The 19944-nt window shown below is 46.6% G+C and overlaps 3 protein-coding genes across 4 annotated transcripts in view; 1 reads left to right on the top strand and 2 right to left on the bottom strand.

Annotated features, from left to right (window-relative positions):
• The window catches only part of LOC139008896 (NXPE family member 3-like), a 34282-nt gene extending 34073 nt beyond the window's left edge, over window positions 1-209 (top strand). For both annotated transcript variants that reach the window (XR_011471228.1, XR_011471227.1), the window contains one exon: window positions 176-209. The gene's annotated coding sequence lies outside the window, so the exon portion shown is untranslated. The remainder of the gene's footprint in view (window positions 1-175) is intronic.
• Window positions 210-10933: 10724 nt separating this feature from the next.
• MBLAC1 (metallo-beta-lactamase domain containing 1) lies at window positions 10934-14467 on the bottom strand. The gene has a single exon (XM_070412643.1). It carries the CDS (start codon window positions 14456-14458, stop codon window positions 13619-13621), a length of 840 nt encoding a protein of 279 aa, XP_070268744.1. The 5' UTR covers window positions 14459-14467; the 3' UTR covers window positions 10934-13618.
• A 1270-nt stretch (window positions 14468-15737) lies between these two features.
• CNPY4 (canopy FGF signaling regulator 4) lies at window positions 15738-19913 on the bottom strand. The gene is made up of 6 exons (XM_070412644.1): window positions 19678-19913; window positions 17142-17268; window positions 16950-17046; window positions 16603-16725; window positions 15988-16105; window positions 15738-15895 (listed from the first exon to the last, which is right to left on the bottom strand). The coding sequence occupies exons 1-6, from the start codon at window positions 19796-19798 to the stop codon at window positions 15741-15743; spliced, it is 741 nt and encodes a 246-aa protein (XP_070268745.1). The 5' UTR covers window positions 19799-19913; the 3' UTR covers window positions 15738-15740.
• Between the last annotated feature and the right edge of the window lie 31 nt (window positions 19914-19944).

Below are 19944 nucleotides of genomic sequence, written 5' to 3'. Positions count from 1 at the left end.
TCTCTCACCACACACGTGCCCCTCAGCGTTTTCCTCTTTCCCATGCCTCACCCATCCCTCCCACATGACCCTAGTCCTGACCTAGCAGATGACCTCACTACTGAGCCCTCTGCCCATTTCTCTACCTGGGCTGCCATGCCTCTGATCCTGGCACATTTTTATTTTTTTTTTCTAGGACTACATAAAGACTCCAAGCCAGACCCAAAAGTAAGTGGCTCAGACTAGAGCATGAAAGAATTAAAGAGAAGTTGGAGAAGTAGGGATGGAAAGAATAGAGGGACTGTGGTATCAGCAGGGCACTCAGGTATGAGATCACTGATGTAAGATGAGGTCAGCTCCCCCTCCACTTCTAACCCCCTTCTCTTTCTGTTCTCACGCAGGTTGATGGCATCCTCTATGCCTCCCTTACCCTCTCCAACTCAACCTCACCTTCACCGACAGCACCTCCTAGCCGCCTTCTCCACGAGAGCCCCCAGGAAGAGACCCTATATTCTACGTTAAAGACCTAAGGAGTGTGACTGAATGATGACCTCCTTAGAGTAAGCTGCACAGAAGGATCACCACTTCCCATAATAATCCCAGCCAGACACAGATGACTCAGAAGCCACAGGGGTCAAAGGCCACCAAGGACCAAAGAAAAATAGCCATCTGCTCCAGTTCCCTCTTCACCTCATTCCCTTGCCTACAAAAATAAAAGTACCTGTAGGATTTTCCTGCATGCATCTAGGAAAAAAATTGATGTCACCTTCAACTTCTGTCCTTCTTGCCAAAAATAAACTACAATACATAGCTCATGCCCAAGACCCCTCCTCTAGTGCTTCTGCTCAAGGATTGCAAGTCCCTGAACACTGTTAGGCAGCCTGCAACCCAAGGCCTGCCCTCCAGCCTAACCACTCTACTTCCCTTACAATTTAAACCTTTACATGCATCACCTCACTTAAACATAAGCAACTCAATATGGCATAGGATGTACTCATCTGAGACATGAAATGAAGAACCAGAATGGTTACAGTGCTTTTCCCAAGGCCACACAGCTAGCGAATGGTGAGCCAGGATTTGAACTTACTCCTCTTCTCAATGTCCTTCTCCCAGGACTAAGGTGTCATTGCCTTCCCAGATTCCTATACTGGGTAGGCCTCCCACAGAAACAATGATGGTAGTGACATGGAGGAGGGAGAGTAGCCAAAAGGAAGCATCTACTTAGGGATGTCCAAACCAAGTAAACCAGTAACCGACTAAATTAAAATACAAACTGGTTTAATTTAGTCAATTCACCTTGTAGCCAGTGACTAACCCCAACACGTACCAGCTCTATGGTCCTTCTGAGAGGCTCTCCTCCTGTTCCGGAGGAAGAGAGTAAGAGAGCAAAAGAGCACAAAAGGACTCCTCAAAGAAGCCATGTTGAACTCTGATCATCTCTATGCTGTGGCTTCACCCTCTGTTCCAACTCTTCCCCCAACATCTTCCATGAGTTGCTACAGGTTCAGTTCACTGGAGGTTTCATCGTCAGGGGGTACACTTCCAGCCTCCTGAGGCAGTGGCTCCTGGGATCCAGGTCCTTCTGTCCCCACCAGGAGCTGGCCCTTTGGCACCATTCTAGCCTCCTTTTCCTCAGACTTTGTTGCAAATGACATGATAGTCCACATAGAAAATTTGAAAGAATTCACACACACACACACACACACACACACACACACAAGACCCTTATGAACAACAATAAACAAACAAAAAGATCCTATTTGTCGAGTGTGTTTCCTCCCACGTCCCGCGTGGAGTAGGGTTCGGTATCTGAAAGAGGAGCCGCACACAAATGAAAGAAAAAGACACGAGATCATTTTGCAATATTGGGGGACCAGGCGGGCAAGTCCGACTCAAGGAGAGGGACTTCCACCGATGCTCAGGCCGCTCCAAGCTTTTATTTGATCTGGGGTAGCCCTTAGGGTAAGGAGGTTTGTCTGGGGTAGCACTAACGGTAAGGTGGTTTGTCTGGGGTAGCCCTAGGGTAAGGTGGTTTGAATGACACATGGATTAGCTCATTGGTAGACAATTTCCAGAAATAGGCAGAATATCTGATCAACAATAATCAACAAGGATCTACACAAGTATCTAAGGAATTAAGGGAACTAGGTGGGGATGCTTCAGCTATTATTACCTAAATTAACTGGGTGGTTCCTAGATTAACTGGGTGGTGCAGTTCTGACCTTTGCTAGGACTTCAAAGGTTACTAGCTTTTGGGGGTCTCTGTCTAAACTCAGCTAGTGAAGACAATGAATGGACTCCGGCACTATTAAATGATTATAGCAAAATTTCAGGTTACAAGATTAATATATAAAAATCAATTGATTTCTTACATACCAACAATGAACAAGTAGAATTTGAAATTTAAAGCATAATACCATTGACATTAGCACCCCCCTCAAAAATGAAATACTTAGGTATAATTCTAACAAACTATATACAGATCTATATGAGAAAAATTATAAAACTCTGATGAACAAAATCAAGAACTAAATAAATGGAGCGATATTTCATATTTGTGGATAGTAAGACTTAATATTGTCAGAATGTCAGTTTTTCCCTACTTTATCTATAGATTCAATGCAATTCTAATTAAAAATTCCAGCAAATTATTTTATGGACATTGACAAGCTTATTCTAAAGTTTATATGGATGGGCAAGATGCAGAGTAGCCAACACAATATTGAAGGAGAAAAACAAAGTTGGAGGACTGACCCCAGTCTACTTCAATGCTTACTATAAAGCTTCAGTATTCAAAACAGTATTGTATTGGTGAAAGAACAGACAAATAGGTCAATGGAACAAAATGGAGAGCCCAGCCCTGACTGGGTAGCTCAGTTGGTTAAAGCATCATCCCAATATACCAAGATTCTGGGTTTGATCTCCAGTCAGGGCACATACAAAAATCAACCAATGAATGCATAAATGGGTGGAACAACAAATTGATGTTCCTCTCTTTTTCTCTCTCTCTCTCTCTCATCCCTTCCTCTCTCTCTCTCTCTCTCTCTCTCTCTCTCTCTCATTCTCTCTCAAAATAAATAAATAAATAAATAAATAAATAAATAAATAAATAAATAAATTTTAAATGGACAGCCCAGAAATGGACCCCCACAAATATAGTTAACCAAGCTTTGATGAAGGAGCAAGGGAATACTATGGAATAAAGATACTCTCTAACCCATGGACACAGACAGTAGGGGGTTGAGGGCATGTATTGTGAGGTGGGAACAGCTGGGGAGAGGTCAATGGGGGGAAAAGGAGACATATGTAATACTTGAAAACAATAAAGGAAAAAATAAGACAATCTCGCCCAACTGGTGTAGCTCAGTGGTTGAGCGCCGACCTATGAACCAGGAGATCAAGGTTGGATTCCTGGTAAGGGCACATGCCCAGGTTGTGGGCTCAATATCCAGTATGGGGAGTACAGGAGGCAGCTGATAAATGAATCTCTCTCATCATTGATGTTTCTATCTCTCCCTCTCCCTTCCTCTCTGAAATAAATAAAAATATTTTTAATAGTCTCTTCAACAATGGTGCTAGAACAATGGGGCAGTCACATACAAAGAAGAATCATCTAGACACAGACCTTACACTCTTAAAAAAAATTAACTCAAAATGGATCATAGACCTAAATGTAAACCACAAAACTACAAAGTCCCTAGAAGATAACAGGAGAAAACCTTGAGTGTGGTGATGCCTTTCCCCCGCCCCTTTATTTTTATTGTTGACACTATTACAGATGTCCCCACTTCCCCACATACACACTTTGCCCGCTTCCACCCAGCCCCTACCCCTCTTCCCCTCTGGCCATCACCACACTGTAGTCTGTGTCTGTGGATTATTCATATATATTCTTTGGCTAATCCCTTCACTTTCTTTCATCCAGTTCCCCGCTTCTCCCTCTCCTCTCATAGCTGTCAGTCTGTTCCATGCATCTATGCCTCTGGACCTATTTTGTTCCTTAGTTTATTTTGTTTATTAGATTCCTCATGTGAAATCATATGGTATTTGTCTTTCTCTGACTGTCTTATTTCACTTAGCATAATACTCTCCAGGTCCATCCATGCTGTTGCAAAAGTAAGATTTCCTTCTTTGTACGGCTGCATAGTATTCCATTGTATAAATATACTACTGCCTTTTTAAAATATTTTTTTTATTTTTGAAAATATATGTTTATTGATTTCAGAGAGGAAGGGAGATGGAGAGAGAGAGAGAGAGAGAGAGAGAGAGAGAGAGAGAGAGATCGTGAGAGAGAATCATTGATCAGCTGCCTTCTGCATGCCCTCTACTGGGAATCCAGTCCACAATCCGGGTTTATGCCCTGATTGGGAATCAAATCCTGACCTCCTGGTTCATAGGTCGACACCCAACCACTGAACAACACTGGCTGAGCTATTCCATAGCTTTTTTATCCACTCATCTACTGATGGACACTTGGCTGTTTCCAGATCTTGGCTGTTGCAAATAATGCTGCTATGAACATAAGGATGCATATATTCTTTCTGATTGGTGTTTCAGGATTCTTAGGATATATTCCCAGAAGTGGGATCACTGGGTCAAAAGACAGGTTCATTTTTAAAAATAAAAATGTACCATCCATGTTGTCACAAATGGAAGGATTTTCTTCTTTTTTTAAAGGTTGAGAAATATTCCTGTGTGTATTTATATGTATGTACACATACACATTCTTTAGCAATTTATCTGTCAATGTCAACAACCTAGGTTGTTTCCATATCTTGGCTATTGTGAGTAATGCTTCATTGAGCATCAGAGTGCAGATATCTCTTTGAGATACTGATTTCATTTCCTTTGAATAGATAACCAGAAGTGGGATTATTGGATCATATGGTAGTTCTATTTTCTTTTTTGAGGGAGCTCCATACTGATTCCATAGTGGCTGCACCAATTTATTTTGCCACTAACAATGCACAAGGGTTCTCTTTTCTCCACACCCTTGCCAATACCTGCTATCTCTTATCTTTTTTATAATAACCATCCTTCAGGTATGAAGTGATTTCTCATTGTGGTTTTGATTTGTATTTTCCTGATTATTAGTGATGTTAAGCATCTTTTCATATATCTGTTAACCATTTGTATACCTTCTTAGGAAAAATGTTTATTTGCATTATTTGTCAATTTTTAAAAAATATATTCTTATTGATTTCAGAGGGTGAGAGGGAGAGACAGATAGAAACATCAATGATGAGAGAGAATCATTGATCAGCTGCCTCCTGCACGCCCCACACTGGGGATTGAGTCCACAACCCTGGCATGTGTCCTTGACTGAAATAGAACCCAGGACCATTCAGTCCGCAGGCTGACACTTATCTACTGAGCCAAACCGGCTAGGCCATTTGTCAATTTTTAAATCGGTTTTTTTTGCGGGGGGAGTTTTTTGGCTATTGAATTGTATGAGTTCCTTATATATTTTGAATATTAACTGCTTATCAGATATATAGTTTGCAAGTACTTTCTGCCATTTCATGCATTATTTCTTCATTTTTATTGTTTCCTTTGCTGTGCAGAAACTTTTTGGCTTGATGTAGTCCCACTTATTTATGTTTGCTTATATTGCATTTGTTTTTGGTATCATATCCAAAAAATCATGACCAAGATCAATGTCAAGGAGTTTTGTCTCTGTGTTTTCTTCTAGGAGTTTTATGTTTTTTAAGTCTTTAATTCATTTTAAATTAATTTTTTTATTGATTAAGTTATTACATATGTGTCCTTATCCCCACATTACCCCCCATCTCCCCACTCATGCCCTCACCCCCCTGTTGTCTGTGTCCATTGGTTAGGCCTATATGCTAGCATATAAGTCCTTTGGTTGATCTCACCCCCGTACCCCCACCCTCCCCTACCTTCCCTCTGAGGTTTGATGGGCTGATTGATGCTTCTCTGTCTCTGGATCTATTTTTGTTCATCAGTTTATGTTATTCATTATATTCCACAAATGAGTGAGATTATGTGATATTTATCTTTCTCTGATTGGCTTATTTCACTTAGCATAATGCTCTCCAGTTCCATCCATGTTGTTGCAAATGGTAAGAATTCCTTCTTTTTTTACCACAGCGTAGTATTCCATTGTGTAGATGTACCACAGTTTTTTAATCCACTCATCTATTGATGGGCACTTAGGCTGTTTCCAAATCTTAGCTATGGTGAATTGTGCTGCTATGAACATAGGGGTGCATATATCCTTTCTAATTGGTGTTTCTAGTTTCTTGGGATATATTCCTAGAAGTGGGACCACAAAAAAATAAAATTAGACCACCAACTTACACCATACACAAAAATAAACTCAAAATGGATAAAGGACTTAAACATAAGATAGGAAACCATAAAAATTCTAGAGGAATCCACAGGCAGCAAAATCTCAGACATATGCCGAAGCAATTTCTTCACTGATACTGTTCCTAGGGCAATGGAAACTAAAGAGAAAATAAACAAATGGGACTACATCAAAATTAAATTAATTTTTGTGTATGGCTTAAGGTAAGGATCCAATTTCATTCTTTTGCATGTGGATATTTAGTTTTCCCAACATTATGTAGTTTTCCATAAAATTAATTACTACACATTATTGCAGCTACCCACAATAAATGAATAAATCTCAGGATCATAATATTGATGAAAAAAGCAAGTTGTGGCAGGATATTTACAATATGATTTATTTACATAAAGTATAAAATTAATCCTTCATTTATATAAAGTATAAAATTGTGTAGAAATGCAATTGTGGTAAAACTACCAAAAAAAAAATCAAGAAAATGTTAAACACCCCATTCAAGATAGTGGCTGTGCCCGGCCAGTGTGCTCAGTGGTTGAGCATCAACCCATGAACCAGGAGGTCAGGGTTCAATTCCCAGTCATTGCCTGGGTTTCGGGCTCGATCCCCAGTGGGAGGCATGCAGGAGGCAGCTGATCAATGATTCTCTCTCATCATTGATGTTTCTATCCCTTTCTCCTTCTCCCTCCTTCTCTCTGAAATCAATAAAAACATATTTTAAAATAAAAGATAGTGGTTGCCTCTGAAGGGCCAAGAAAGGGCTAGGACTAGAGAAAAACATAAGGGGACTTCAAAGTTATAACAAAGCATCTTTCTTCTACTGGGTGGTGAGGACACAGGTATTTGTTGCATTATTGTTCCTTGTACCTGTTATTTTTTATATATTTTTATTGATTTTAGAGAGAGAGGAAGGAAGAGGGAGAGAGAGAGAGAAATGTGGATGCAAAAGAGAAATATCGACAGGTTGCCTCCCATACACACCCTGACTGGGGACTAAATCTGCAACCTGGGCACGTGCCCGACCGGAAATCGAACCAGTGACCTTTCAGTGCATGGGGTGACACTCAACCAACGGAGCCACACTGGCCAGGTTGTACTTTTTTTTGTTCTCATAAATGTTCTCATAACCAATGACATTTGACAAAAAAAAATTTTTTGTTGTTTAGATTAATAAAGGAGCATGAGGAGAAAGAAGAGCCCTCAAAGGGGACTGTGAGGGAGCAGGCATTAAGTAGAGAACAGAGCTATGCATGGTCTAGGAATCCAAGGGAGAGGGTATGGAATGCAAGTTTCAAGAAGGAATGAAGCCCTAACTGGTTTGGCTCAGGGGATAGAGCGTTGGCCTGCGGACTCAGGGGTCCCAGGTTCGATTCCGGTCAAGGGCATGTGCCTTGGCTGTGGGCACATCCCTGGTGGGGGGCATGCAGGAGGCAGCTGATCGATGTTTCTCTCTCATCGATGTTTCAAATTCTCTACCCCTCTCCCTTCCTCTCTGTAAAAAATCAATAAAATATTTTATTTTTTTAAATATATTTTTTTATTGATTTTTTACAGAGAGGAAGGGAGAGAGATAGAGAGCTAGAAACATCGATGAGAGAGAACCATCGATCAGCTGCCTCTTGCACACTCCCCACTGGGGATGTGCCCGCAACCAAGGTACATGCCCTTGACCGGAATCGAACCTGGGACCTTTCAGTCCGCAGGCCGACGCTCTATCCACTGAGCCAAACCGGTTTTGGCTAATAAAATATTTTTAAAAAAAAGAAGGAATGTCAAGTGCTTCTGGATGGTCAAGTGAAATGAGCACTAAGTGTCTTTTGCATTTGCCAATTAGGACATTCATGAGCCATGTCATCCAGAGTCATTTTTGTGGAGTGGTCAGAGTGGAAGCCAGACTGAGATACTGAATGAAAACATATGAAAAGGAATCAGCAAAAAGATATAAAGGAAATGTCTGGTAAGAGTGGGCAAGGGACTGCTCCTCTTCTGGAGGTGGCTCTGGGTGCAGATGCTGACGAGTTCTCAGGTAAGGTATCTTGAAGCAGAGATAGCCGAACAATGAATGGTCTTTGCTTTCTCTGTGAATAAATGCTGCCCCCTTCTGGGAGTGAGGAGGGAATGGTGTGGTGTGATTAGCAGCTGCTTCTGGGAAAGGCAGAAAGTATAAAAAGGACTTAACCAAACAATGAAGTTGGTGAACTTTTAGCCTCACCAATTCATGCACACACCCATCGTAGTACATTTACAACAACAACAACAAAGTCAGAAATTCTTTGCAGCTTCTTCTATCAGGAGGTGGAGGGTATGTCCTCATCCCTGCATCTGGACTGGCCTTATGACTTGCTTTGAAGGTGATGTAAGCGATATTGTGCAATTTCTAAACCTCATCCCGAACTGCAAGCGGCCTTGGAGCTTCTGCCCTAACACTGGGAATCCCTCTTCCACCATGTGAACAAGCCTGAGCTGGCTATCAGAGATTGAGAAACCATATAGAGAGAGGCGCCACCATTCCACCAATTCCAGCTGAAGCTTCCGATGAGTAATGAGGCTATCCTGGATCATTCAGCTCCAGCCAAGGCAGTCCAGATGACTCATGGAATTCTAAGAAATAATCTTTGTGGTTTTAAGCCACCACTTTTTGGGGTGGTTTGTTGTACAATAAAAGCTAATTCATTCATTCTTTAGATGATTTTTAAAGCATACTCGTAACTTTCTGGTTGTTTCCAATCATGCTTTTGTCTAAGTTTTCATCCACTCCTTAATCCTTTTGGAATGTAAACACAAGAAAAAATTTCTCTCCAAACAAGCTCTTATATTTTCTATTACTACAAAAGGAAAAATACAGAATCCAGTGTGTGTGTGTGTGTGTGTGTGTGTGTGTTTCTAGGAAGTTTGGATTTGTCAATTATGACATTCATGAGTAATGTCATCCAGAGCCATTTTAGTGGAGTGGTTAGAGTGGAAGCAAGACTGAGATAGTGGATGCAGTGTTCAGTTTCAGGAAGTATCCTGATACAATTTTCAAGTTCCTGATAAAATTATCTTCACCTTCTACCTGGTTTCTAACTTCCTTTTTATCTTTATGTTAATTACTAGAGGCCCGATGCACAAAATTCGTGCACTGGGGTGGGAGGGGGGGGGAGTTCCTCAGTCAGGCCTGTGCCCTCTCACAGTCCAGGAGCCCTCAGGGGATGTCCAACTGACAGCTTAGGCCCACTCCCCACAGCGGTCGACATCCTTAGCACTGCTGCGGAGGTGGGAGAGGCTCCCACCACCACCGCCACTGAGCTTGCCAGCAATGAGCCCGGCTTCTGGCTGAGCAGTACTCCCCCTGTGGGGGCACACTGACCACCAGAGGGAAGCTCCTGCACTGAACATCTGCCCCCTGGTGGTCAGTGTGCATCATAGCAACTGGTTGTTCTGCCATTAGGTCGATTTGCATATTATCCTTTTATTATATAGGATACTATACTAGAGGCCCGGTCCACAGATTCGTGCACCAGTGGGGTCCCTCGGTCAGGCCTGTGGGGATCGAGCTGAAACCAGCTCTCCGACATCTCCTGAGGGGTCCTGGTACACAATTGGGGCCCATTTCACCCAGTCCTGATCCGCCCAACCCCAGCAGCAAGCTAACCAACTGGTCAGAGCATCTACCCTTTGCTGGTCAGTGTGCATCATAGCCACTGATAGAACAGTTGAACAGTTGGAGGGACAATTAGCATATTAGGCTTTTTTATATATAGATTGTATACATACATCTGTAGTAGCCACTTTGAATCCTTTTTGTAAATAGACATAGTTAAAATTATGAATAGTCTCCTACCTAAAATCAAGCTTTTAGCCCTCAGCATGCCTTCATTCTTATCACAGACATTTGTCTCTCCAGGAATGTGACCAACAAAGCTCTCCTTCAGGGTCTTTCTCTGACGCACAGCCAAATGGCAGCCAAGAGAAGGAACAGCTGGAATGAGTGCATCTGGGATAGTTTGGAGTAGAGGCTAGCTGACCTAGAGAGTTATATTCATAACTGGGATTAACCTCTCCCTAGAGTAATTAAGGAATGGGCACTGGAGTCTGGAAGCCTTCATCTACATGCTTGCTCTGACATTTACGAACTCACTTCACTTAATTTCCCTATTTTAAGAGGATGGTTACAGTACATGCATGTGGCACAGAGTAAACACTCAAAAAACGTTAGCTTTTTAGTAGTTAGCCTGTTATATTCTTCTTCCCATGACTCCCATACCATGCTGGACTTCCAGCTCCCAAACCCTCTGGCTTCTACCACTGAGATATGGCACTTGGTGTCCTGCTCCGGATGTTCCTTCTGCACTGCTGATAGAAACTTGGGCTGCCTAGTGGGCCATGTCATCCACATGATGAGGGACTCCATCCCATGGCAGTGTTGGAGTATCTGTGTGTCACTGCCGTGAATGGCCATGACAGGAGATGGCAAGACGCCTGGAGCCTGTGAAGAAAGGTGAATAGGGAGGGCTTTGAGAGACACCCCTTTGTTTGTATACGTGGACATGATGTTGGAACTTCTCAGAGGCTGGGCAGGGATTGACATCTAAATCCTAGACAAGGAGTCAGAGCTGGGCAACAGGTAACAGATAACCAGGTGGATCAGAAAAATAGCATGTATTTATTTCATGGCATTTACAGACAAAATACTGAGCTCTGTAGCATTCAAAGAAGTATCTTGCATAGTTTCTGCTGTCAAGGGGAACCATGGGGAGAGGACATTTCCAGAAAAAGAATGACCAACACCAGGCTAAGTGAATAATACAGAGACTGCATTACTAGAGTTAAAGTAGGGTTGGGAACATCAGGGAGGATTTCTGAGGGTGACCTGAGTTGAGCCTGGAAAGTGGAGAAGAGAGGGAAGACAACAGGGAAAGAACAAAATCAAAGGCCTGCAGGAGAAAAAGGGGATGTGGGCTTGTCTGGAAGGAAGCAGGCAGTCTAGCCAAACTGGACAAACTTTGACTTGAAAAGGACTAGAAGAGAAAGTTTGGATTGTCCTGTAGGTGATGCGGAGCCATTGAATATTTATGAGTAGAGGAATCTAATCATATAGGTCAAGTGTTCCTGAGAGTTTTCACAAAAAGGAAGCTTTAAAGAAACTTCTAAGCGTACACTCTGGGCCCAACTTCCTAATATCTTAAGCACTGCTTTCCCTGTGTTAACCCTCTCTCCTCGCTATCCTCACTGCCTGTAATGGCTCATTTCACCCGTGTCTGTATCCATTCAGAACTCCTCTTGCTGCAAGCCACTGAAAACAGTCAAAGACGCTTAGGCAGGAAAGGAGTTGATTAGCCAGCCCAGGTGACTGATGAGTTCGAGGCAGAGGATCTGACTTTGAGCACTCAAACTTGTCATCAGGTCTGTTCCTCTTAACTGCTCACTTCTGCCCCTACTGCTTAGCTTCATTTTTAGTCTCCATTTGGTGGCCCCAGCAGCAAGTGGGCTGTCTGGACAAATGGCAAGATGATGCATCGTCCTATGTCAGTCTTGTAGAAAAAAACTAGACTTTTCCACTAGCTCTAGCGAAAACCTTAATATTACCAAGACTGGACTTGTTTAGGTGACCTGTCCATCCTGAAGACAATCAGTGTGGCCAAAGTGATGTGTTGCCCCAAATGACCAGGCCTGAGTAATGAGCAGAATGCCTATGTTCTGGGAAGTGAGGGCAGGAATTTGTTTGTCCAAGGTAGGAGGGCATAGCTCTAAATAACCCCTGACTTCCCCGCAGTCCTGAAACCAGAGGATCTGCCTACATGCCACATGTTAGACAGGGTCCCTGATGGCTACGGAGACCACCCAGAGCAGAGTGCTGCATTAGAAGGCCTACAGCGGTCCCTGCACACCTTTTACACACCAGTGGCTTCCCTGCACTCCATGGTCTGGGACCTGGCCAGGACCTCCACACCGTGGTAGTGCTGGGGTCTACTTCACCACCTTCCCTGGGGCCATCTTTATCTGACGACTGACAGGATCTGGGCCGCTGTGGTTGCACTCTTGTGGTCACCAAGCTGGTCAACACCCTACAAGTCCATGTCTGGCTGTGACTGGTTCACTCTCCAAGTGAACTGGCTTCTCTGAGCTGTCCTTGCTGACCTCTGCGTGGCCTTTGTAGACACCTGGGAAATGACCTCCAGTTTGGCCCTGCCTGATCGCATCCACCCAGGGAGGCTCATCATCCACAAGGTGGACTTCTTCCTCTCCATCTGCCACACCTAAGCCCTCTGCCATTCCTAGAGCTGTGTGGATAGAGGGCAAGGGGACTGGGACAGTTGTGAAGAGGACCACAGCCCTAATAGGACTTCTGGGATATGGGCCAGGTGCTACCAACTTCTCTCACCTGGAAGACTGCAAAAGCTTCCCAACCACAGCCAATTCAATTCTTGCTCCACTCTAACCCCGTTTCCATTCAGAACAAGAGTGATTGTTTTAAAACATAAACGAGCCCAGGTCATTGGCCTGCTCAAAAGCCGAGGCTTCAATCTCAGTAACTCTGGAGTTTCATTTATTGCCACTCTTCCAACTCCATGGATTCCTGCTGCTCAAGCAGATCAAGGGGTCCAGCTTTCTCATTCTATTCTCTAATCAAACTTCATCACCTCAGAGGCTTTCCCTGACTACCCACCCCTCAGAACCGTATCCCCTTCTCAGCCTGATTTTTTCTCATATCACTAACCACAACCTATAGTTATCTGATTTAGTATTATTATTGTTGTTTACTTGTCTGTCTCAATAGAATGTAATATCCATGAGGGACAGGGAGTTTGCCTGACTCGTTCACTGTTGTATCCCGGTGCTTGAGACATAGCAGGAGTTAAATAACTATTCATTGAATAAATTAATGAATAAAAGTCAGATGACTGTGGTGTTACTTCCATGCCCTGCACCTTCTCTCAGCAACCTGCAACCTCTTAAGAAATAAGCAATTAGCCAAAAGGTGTCCCCTGTTTGCTGTGGATTACATTTGCGTAACCGTCACTGTTAATACTTCATCTCCTTACATTTACGTTAAGGCACTATGATTTTCAGTGTAGTTTCCAATTTTTATTTACATTAAGGCACTATGATTTTCAACGTAGTTTCCAATTTTTATTTGGGACAACTCTCCCAATCGTCTCCCGTTTTTGTTAGTGAAACCCTCAGAGGTGGCACACAGCTGGTCCGTCCTTGGTCCGAGTTTGGTTGCAAAAATGGTGATATTGGTGACAGCGGTGGCAGAAGCGCTCTGTCCTCGCTGGGAGTGACCAGCTGGCCCCTCCGACTCCGGCTGACTGGTCCTCTCCCAACCTAGACTTCAGTCCCCAGGCTGGGGGATGGGGTGGGAGGGCCGCCCTCACGGGCGTCCGGCGTCTCCGGGGGCTCCTCCTGGTCTCGGGCCTCGGGGCCCTCTGCCTCTGGACTCCAGGCCTCCCTGACCACCAGGAAGGGGGCGCCGTGGCCAGGCACCACCACGTCGGCTGTGCCCAGGACCCTCTTCCGGCTCCGCTCCTGAGCCACGGGGTCTTCGCTCAGGGCCTGCCAGAAGCCCTCGTCCCCGTCGCGTTCGAACACGTCGCCCACCACGGCCACGGTGCCCAGGGCCGTGCCCGCCACCACCACGCTCACGTCCCGCTGGCCCCCGTGGCCGGGCGTGGCCCACACCTCGAGCCCCGGCCCCAGCCGCAGGGGCCGCTCCTCCCCGAGCCCGTGGGGAAGGAAGCAGCCCCCGGGGAGGCAGAAGTCGTGCGAGACCAACAGAGCGGCCCTTGGAAACAGCCCCAGGTTCCCGATGTGATCCGAGTGTCCGTGGGTCCCCACCACCAAAGTCACGTCTGCGGGGGCCACGCCCTGCCCCGCCAGGGCCCCCAGGAGCCTCTCCCGAGCCCAGGGGCCCCCGGTGTCCACGAGGATGGGACCCCGGGCTGCGTCCTCCAGGGCGGTCTTCGCCTCGCAGCCCTCGGACGGGGGCTCTCGGTGGCGGGAGGCGCGGGGCAGGATGAGGGTCACCGAGCCGTCGGCGCGCACGGCGCCGCCCACCCCCTCGGGCTCCGCGTAGCCCCGAAGTAGAACCACCACGGAGAAGGGGTCGCCAGGCAGCCGCACGGGGGGCTCCCCGCGCAGCGGCTCGGTCCGCACCACACGGCTCATGGCCGGAGAAAGCGGGGCTGTGGGCCAACGTCCGGGCCCTTCGGGTTCCCACACTCGCCCGAGCCTCCGCTAAGTGGCACCTCCAAGTCTCAGTTCTTGCCGCCCCCTCGCTCTTAAAGTGGTATCGCCTCAGCCCCCTTCCGAGGATGGTCTCGCCCAACCTTTTCTTCCACGTGAAGCAGCGCGTCTTTCAGTGTCTTTGGGGCCCCGCCTTGCCACTCTCTCGTGGTAAGTCCACACTCGTCCCCTCCCAAGGAGGTCCTTTTTAGTTCCTTCTCTATAACCTACGCCGCTCTCTGCCTTGGACCCACTTTTACGCCTCTAAGGTTCTGAGGGAAGAATGGAAATTGGAAAAACGCGAAGGATTCTGTCCGCTGCGAGCTCCCATAAGCCCAAGTATGGCGGCCGAGACGGCACCGCCCGCGGCATTCTAACGCGGCCGCGTTCTCCGGCGCGCGCGGACCCGGACCCCGGCCCGAACACCGTCCTCGGCCTGGGATCCCTGCCAACTGCCTTGGGCTGCAGCATTACCGAGCACCATTAGCTTCTAACGGGACGGCAGCCAGCAGCCCTGTTCTCTGGGCGGGGCGCTGCCACATCAGCCAGCTAGGACGTGTGCACAGGAGTTGCTGGAAATGTTGGTTGCAGCCGATACTTGTAAAAAAAGAAAGCTTCCTAGCGATATAGAAAATTTGGCACCTGTGAAATTATGTGGCGGGCCATCGGTGTAATTAATATGAAGTAGACTAAGTGCCTACTCCGCCTAATTTATCAGCATCACCCCATCCCCACCAGCGTCCCCTCCGCGGTCAGTCTGTTGGCATGAAGCCTTTGGCGGTGTATGCAAGTGGCAGAGAATGCCCTCTGGCTTCATCCTTGTAAGGGTCTAAAAAAGGCAACGTGACGTCCCCAAGGCCCCCAACTCCTATGCCATTGCTGACCTCTGGGTGGGGTTTGAAGTAGTAGAGATAATTAAAGGGGAAAGCCTTCAATATCGTCTCCACACCTACAGCCAAGGGAGCTAGATGGCAGGCAGAGGGCTCATCTGTTGGGTTTGGGCTTCCACCTACTGCTCACACCTTTCTCCCCACAGCTATACCATGCTGTACCATCAGGATTCTGCCTGAGACCAGATGGGAGAGAACAACTACAAGCTCAGGGGTGAGACACACACACACACACACACACACACACACACCATTAAAGCTGTGGGGTAGAGAGAGCTCAGGCTTCAGAGCACTCTCCATGACCCCTGCCCTTCCCGGGGGCTCAAAAACAAGGGTCAAAGGTCCTCTGGGTCATGCTTGGGGTGGCCTGGTGCGCTAGTCATCTCTTCGTCCTTTTCCTTCTCCTCCTCTTGATCTTGCTCCTCCTCCCCTTCTGTCTTCTCTTGCCCTTCTGTGATCTCCTTTCCAGTCCAAGTTTCCTGTAGACATGCTAAGTTGGGTGATAGAAAACAAGTGAGATGTTGGTCCTGGGCGTAGGGGATGTTGTGGCCTGGCAGGGAAGGGACCAGCCCACACACTTACCAGTTTCAGAAGCTGGGAGCACATGACCTTCACAGAGAAAATGCTGCAGGGGCTGCTCCTGATGGTGGAAGTACCAGTCTTCCACAACTTCTTCAAACTCCTCCAGCATTTTCTCACACTGGTCAAGTGGAAGGGTCAGAAGAGTATCTGCTCTGCTGGGCTTTGGGAACCTTCCTCTTTGCTCTTTACTACCTGTCTCCCCACCCCACCTTGGAGAGCCAGAGAGCCAGGAGTTTAAACGTGGCTTACTAGCTGTGTGATCCCCATTCATTCAACAAACATTTACTAACACCTCCTCTACTGAGTAGGTTATTAAACTCTTAAATTTCAGCTCCTTGTCTGTAAGATGGGAAATGGTAATCAGGTGGTTGTGAGAACAAAATGAGGCAGCAGCTGAAACGTCTGTGGCTCCAAATTTGCACATGGTTGTTACTCAGTAAGTGGTCATGCATATTATTAGTCTCCATTATTACTTCTTGATATGCTCCGGGTGCATGTCAATCAATGACAGTCCTCACTCTGCCCCCTTCTCCCCTGCTCAGAGGTAGACCTCTCTAGGATCTAGTTCCCCTTTCAGGTTCCCTTCTCACCTCCCCGGGCTGTATCCTAACCTACCTGCTTCTTGAGGAATGTGACCTCCACACTGGGCTCGTCCCACAGCTCCAGAGGGATCCCCAGATCCACCTTTACCCCCTTCTGCACCAGGCCTTTCAGCGTTGCCATGGTCTGACTCTGCCCCTGTGAGATGGGAATTTGGGATCAGCCCCGCCCACTACCTCAACTTCTTCCTTTCCCGTCCCACCATATCAGTTTTGTCAAGCACCAGAGTCTGAAGGGTAAGTTCCATGAGGGTGAGATGAGGGAGTCTAAAGATGAGGAGGGGACACTGAAAGGCTAGAGAAGGGAGGCTCCAGAGGACATAGGCCTAAGCAGTGGGATCCTGCCCTGGGGAGGAGTCTGACCTTGGCATATCTCAGTGAGCCCTTGCGCTCAGCATGAACACTGTAATCCAGAACTTGCTCACATAAATTCTCCAAGGCCTCTTCTAGCCTTGTCTCTCTGTGGGAAGAGGGGAAACAAAGACTCCTTGAATACTGTATGAGCTCCCAGAGCTCTTTCGGGGGTTGAAAGGTGGAGGAGCATCAAGGACTCACGAAACGCTATAAGGGATGTGTCTTTTCCTCTTGCCCGTGTCCAGCACCTGCCCCAGCTCCAGCACCTCTCGAGATCGTCCAGTGCGACTCAGCTGTTCCTGTAGCTCCAGACTCAGCAGCTTACACACTAGATGTCCAAAGGGACATGAGAGATAAACAAACAAGCCAGCAACTCATTCTGCAGATGAGCAAAAGCAGCAGAGCATGATGGTTTCAAATGCAGACTCTGGAGCCAGCCTGGTTTACAATCCTGACTCAGCCACTTAGTAAGCTGTGTAGCAATCTGCTGTGCCTTGGTTTCTTCACCTCTAAAATGGAGATAATAATAGTACCTCCTCATAGGGGTGTTGTGAGGATTAAATCAATCCATGTAAAGCCTTTACAATAGTGCCAGCACAAAGTGAGCAGTGTATAAGTCTTTGCTGTTGTTAGGCAGTCATTTATTGGGCTCCTTCTGGATGCACAATAGCAATAGAGAGCAATTAAGACCCACCATCCCTATCCATGACACACTGCCAATGCAGTCGGGAATAGAAAAAAAGATGGCAATATGGTGTGATGGTTCCTACACTTGGGATTAAGACCCTAGCTGGCTTGGCTCAGTGGATAGAGCATCAGCCTGCGAACTGAAGGGTCCCAGATTCGATTCCAGTCAAGGGAACATGCCCAGGTTGTGGGCTCGATTGGGCTGGGGAACCGCAGGAGGGGGTGTGCAGGAGGCAGCTGATCAATGATTCTCTCTCATCACTGATGTTTCTTTCTCCCTTTCCCTCTCTGAAATCAATAAAAATATATTTTTTAAGAAAAAGACCAAGAGCCGAAACCGGTTTGGCTCAGTGGATAGAGCGTTGGCCTGCGGACTGAAGGGTCCCAGGTTCGATTCCGGTCAAGGGCATGTATCTGGGTTGCGGGCACATCCCCAGTAGGAGATGTGCAGGAGGCAGCTGGTCGATGTTTCTCTCTCATCGATGTTTCTAACTCTCTATCCCTCTCCCTTCCTCTCTGTAAAAAATCAATAAAATATGTTAAAAAAAAAAAAAAGACCAAGAGACTTAATCTCATTAGGAAATGCAAAATTCATTCAGTGGTTACATACTGACTTCCTGCTAGCCTGGGATTTCCTTAAGGGTGAGCATTGCATCTGTTCCACCACTGTCTTTCCAGCACCTAGCATGTGACCTGGCACATTATGGGTCCCAAGAAAGGGAGTGGCCTATACAGAAGTGCCAAGTGAACTAAACACAGGAGCAAGTAACAAAGGTGCCTAAAATATGCCAGGTACTACTCTAAGATCTGGGAGACACAGGTACTCTCTTTCCCTCCAAGAGTACAATACAGTGAGAGGAGACAGATACGAAAAGAAGGCTTCCAAAGGAGGTGACATTTAAATTGGATCTTGGAGAACAACATGCAGAAGTGAGAGGGTTATTCCAGGCAAAGGGAGAAGCAGAGGTGGGAAAAGATAAGGCAGGCTCACTAGCTGCTGAGTACAGTGTGGCTTCAGCATGGGCATTTTGGGGGTGGGAGTTTGTGAAAAAGAAAGAAAGGGGGGGGGCATAAAACAAAGAAATGTATGTTCTGCCCTAACAACAATCTTGGCTGTACTCTAATCACTGCAGGAAGCCTGCCCAGGTGTTAAAGCAAGGACTGACAAGATTGGGTCTGTGTTTAGAAATTCTGACAGAGGAGTAGGGGCACAAGTGAAAGGGGAGTAGAGATTAGGTCCAAGTCTTGAGGAACAGCGATACTGAAATGCAGGTTAAAAGAAAAAGAATCCAGGAAAGAAATTAGAGTCAGGCAGACAACAAACTAGGGAACCAGAGCACGCAATGGCCCAGTTCTGAAATGCCTTCTCCCTATTATTGCTCTCTATTGCTATTGTGCATCCAGAAGGAGCCCAATAAATAACTGCCTAACACCAGCTGGGACCCGCAAATAGTGAAACCACAGAAGATACTGCTTGCTGTAAAATCCATACAGCACACACACACCCTTTGGAAAGCCTCACACCTATGGGGAACCTCTCCCAGTTGTGTGGCCTCCTCTTTCATTTATGAGCGTCAAGGGCTGATTTACTCATCCCCAAGCCCCTTCAGGAGAACGCAGGACCTGTAATTTGGGAGTGTCTCTGCCGAGGTGGAGCAGAGGATATCCACAAGGTGAGCCTAACATCCCGCTCCTGCAGGATCTCCAGATTGAGGTCTAGTGGCTTGGGAAAAACACACACAAGATGCTCAGTAGCGTGGTCCTGGGCAGATAGTCTCTGAACTACAATTCCCACAGACCATTGGGGCCCAAACCAGCCAGAAAAAGCGGGCTCTCTCTGGATGTCTCATGGGAATTGTAGTGCCATAGATTTTGGAAACCACTATAGGTCCCCTCCCTTGATCCCATTCGACTTCCGCGAAACTCCACCAAAACCTCCCTCAGGTCTTTAAGTAGGTTGAGCGACCCACCCATCACGGTCCATTTGGTCCGGCCCAAACAAAGGAGGTGGGGCAGAGGGATGCCAAAAGGGGCTATTCCTTTCAGATACCTTCGCATTTGCTGGGCAAGCGTTCTGTGTCATCATCGTCCTCCTCCTTCGGCGCCCCAGCCCAAGCTGGGACGCATGCAGTCAAAATGAAAAGCAATATTCCCAACGGCACAGGTCCCATGACAAAGTGCTGCCCACAACTTAACACCCCTTGCCTTCTAACCAACTTCGGGAAGGCAGCGGGCCCTTTTAATTCCGAGGCAACTTTAAGAGTCGAGCCCAGCACGGAGGCGCACGCGCAGTGCCGACCCGAAAGGGGGCGGGGCC

This window comes from Myotis yumanensis, unplaced genomic scaffold, assembly GCF_028538775.1.
Source record: "Myotis yumanensis isolate MYYU_CA2020_CCGP unplaced genomic scaffold, mMyoYum1.0.hap1 SCAF_4, whole genome shotgun sequence".
In the NCBI taxonomy this organism is placed as follows: Eukaryota; Metazoa; Chordata; class Mammalia; order Chiroptera; family Vespertilionidae; genus Myotis; species Myotis yumanensis.
The sequence above is the reverse complement of the archived record's forward strand: the minus strand, read 5'-3'. Positions and strand labels throughout refer to the sequence as shown.

Bases quoted from the DNA above. Each gene is read 5' to 3' on its own strand.
- MBLAC1 (XM_070412643.1), bottom strand. From the start codon at position 14,458: ATGAGCCGTGTGGTGCGGACCGAGCCGCTGCGCGGGGAGCCCCCCGTG.
- CNPY4 (XM_070412644.1), bottom strand. From the start codon at position 19,798: ATGGGACCTGTGCCGTTGGGAATATTGCTTTTCATTTTGACTGCATGC. The intron at 17,047-17,141 runs GTGAGTCCTTGA...CTCTTCCCACAG, and splicing joins CACATCCCTTATAGCGTTTC to AGAGACAAGGCTAGAAGAGG. The intron at 16,106-16,602 runs GTAGGTTAGGAT...CCACTTGACCAG, and splicing joins TCACATTCCTCAAGAAGCAG to TGTGAGAAAATGCTGGAGGA.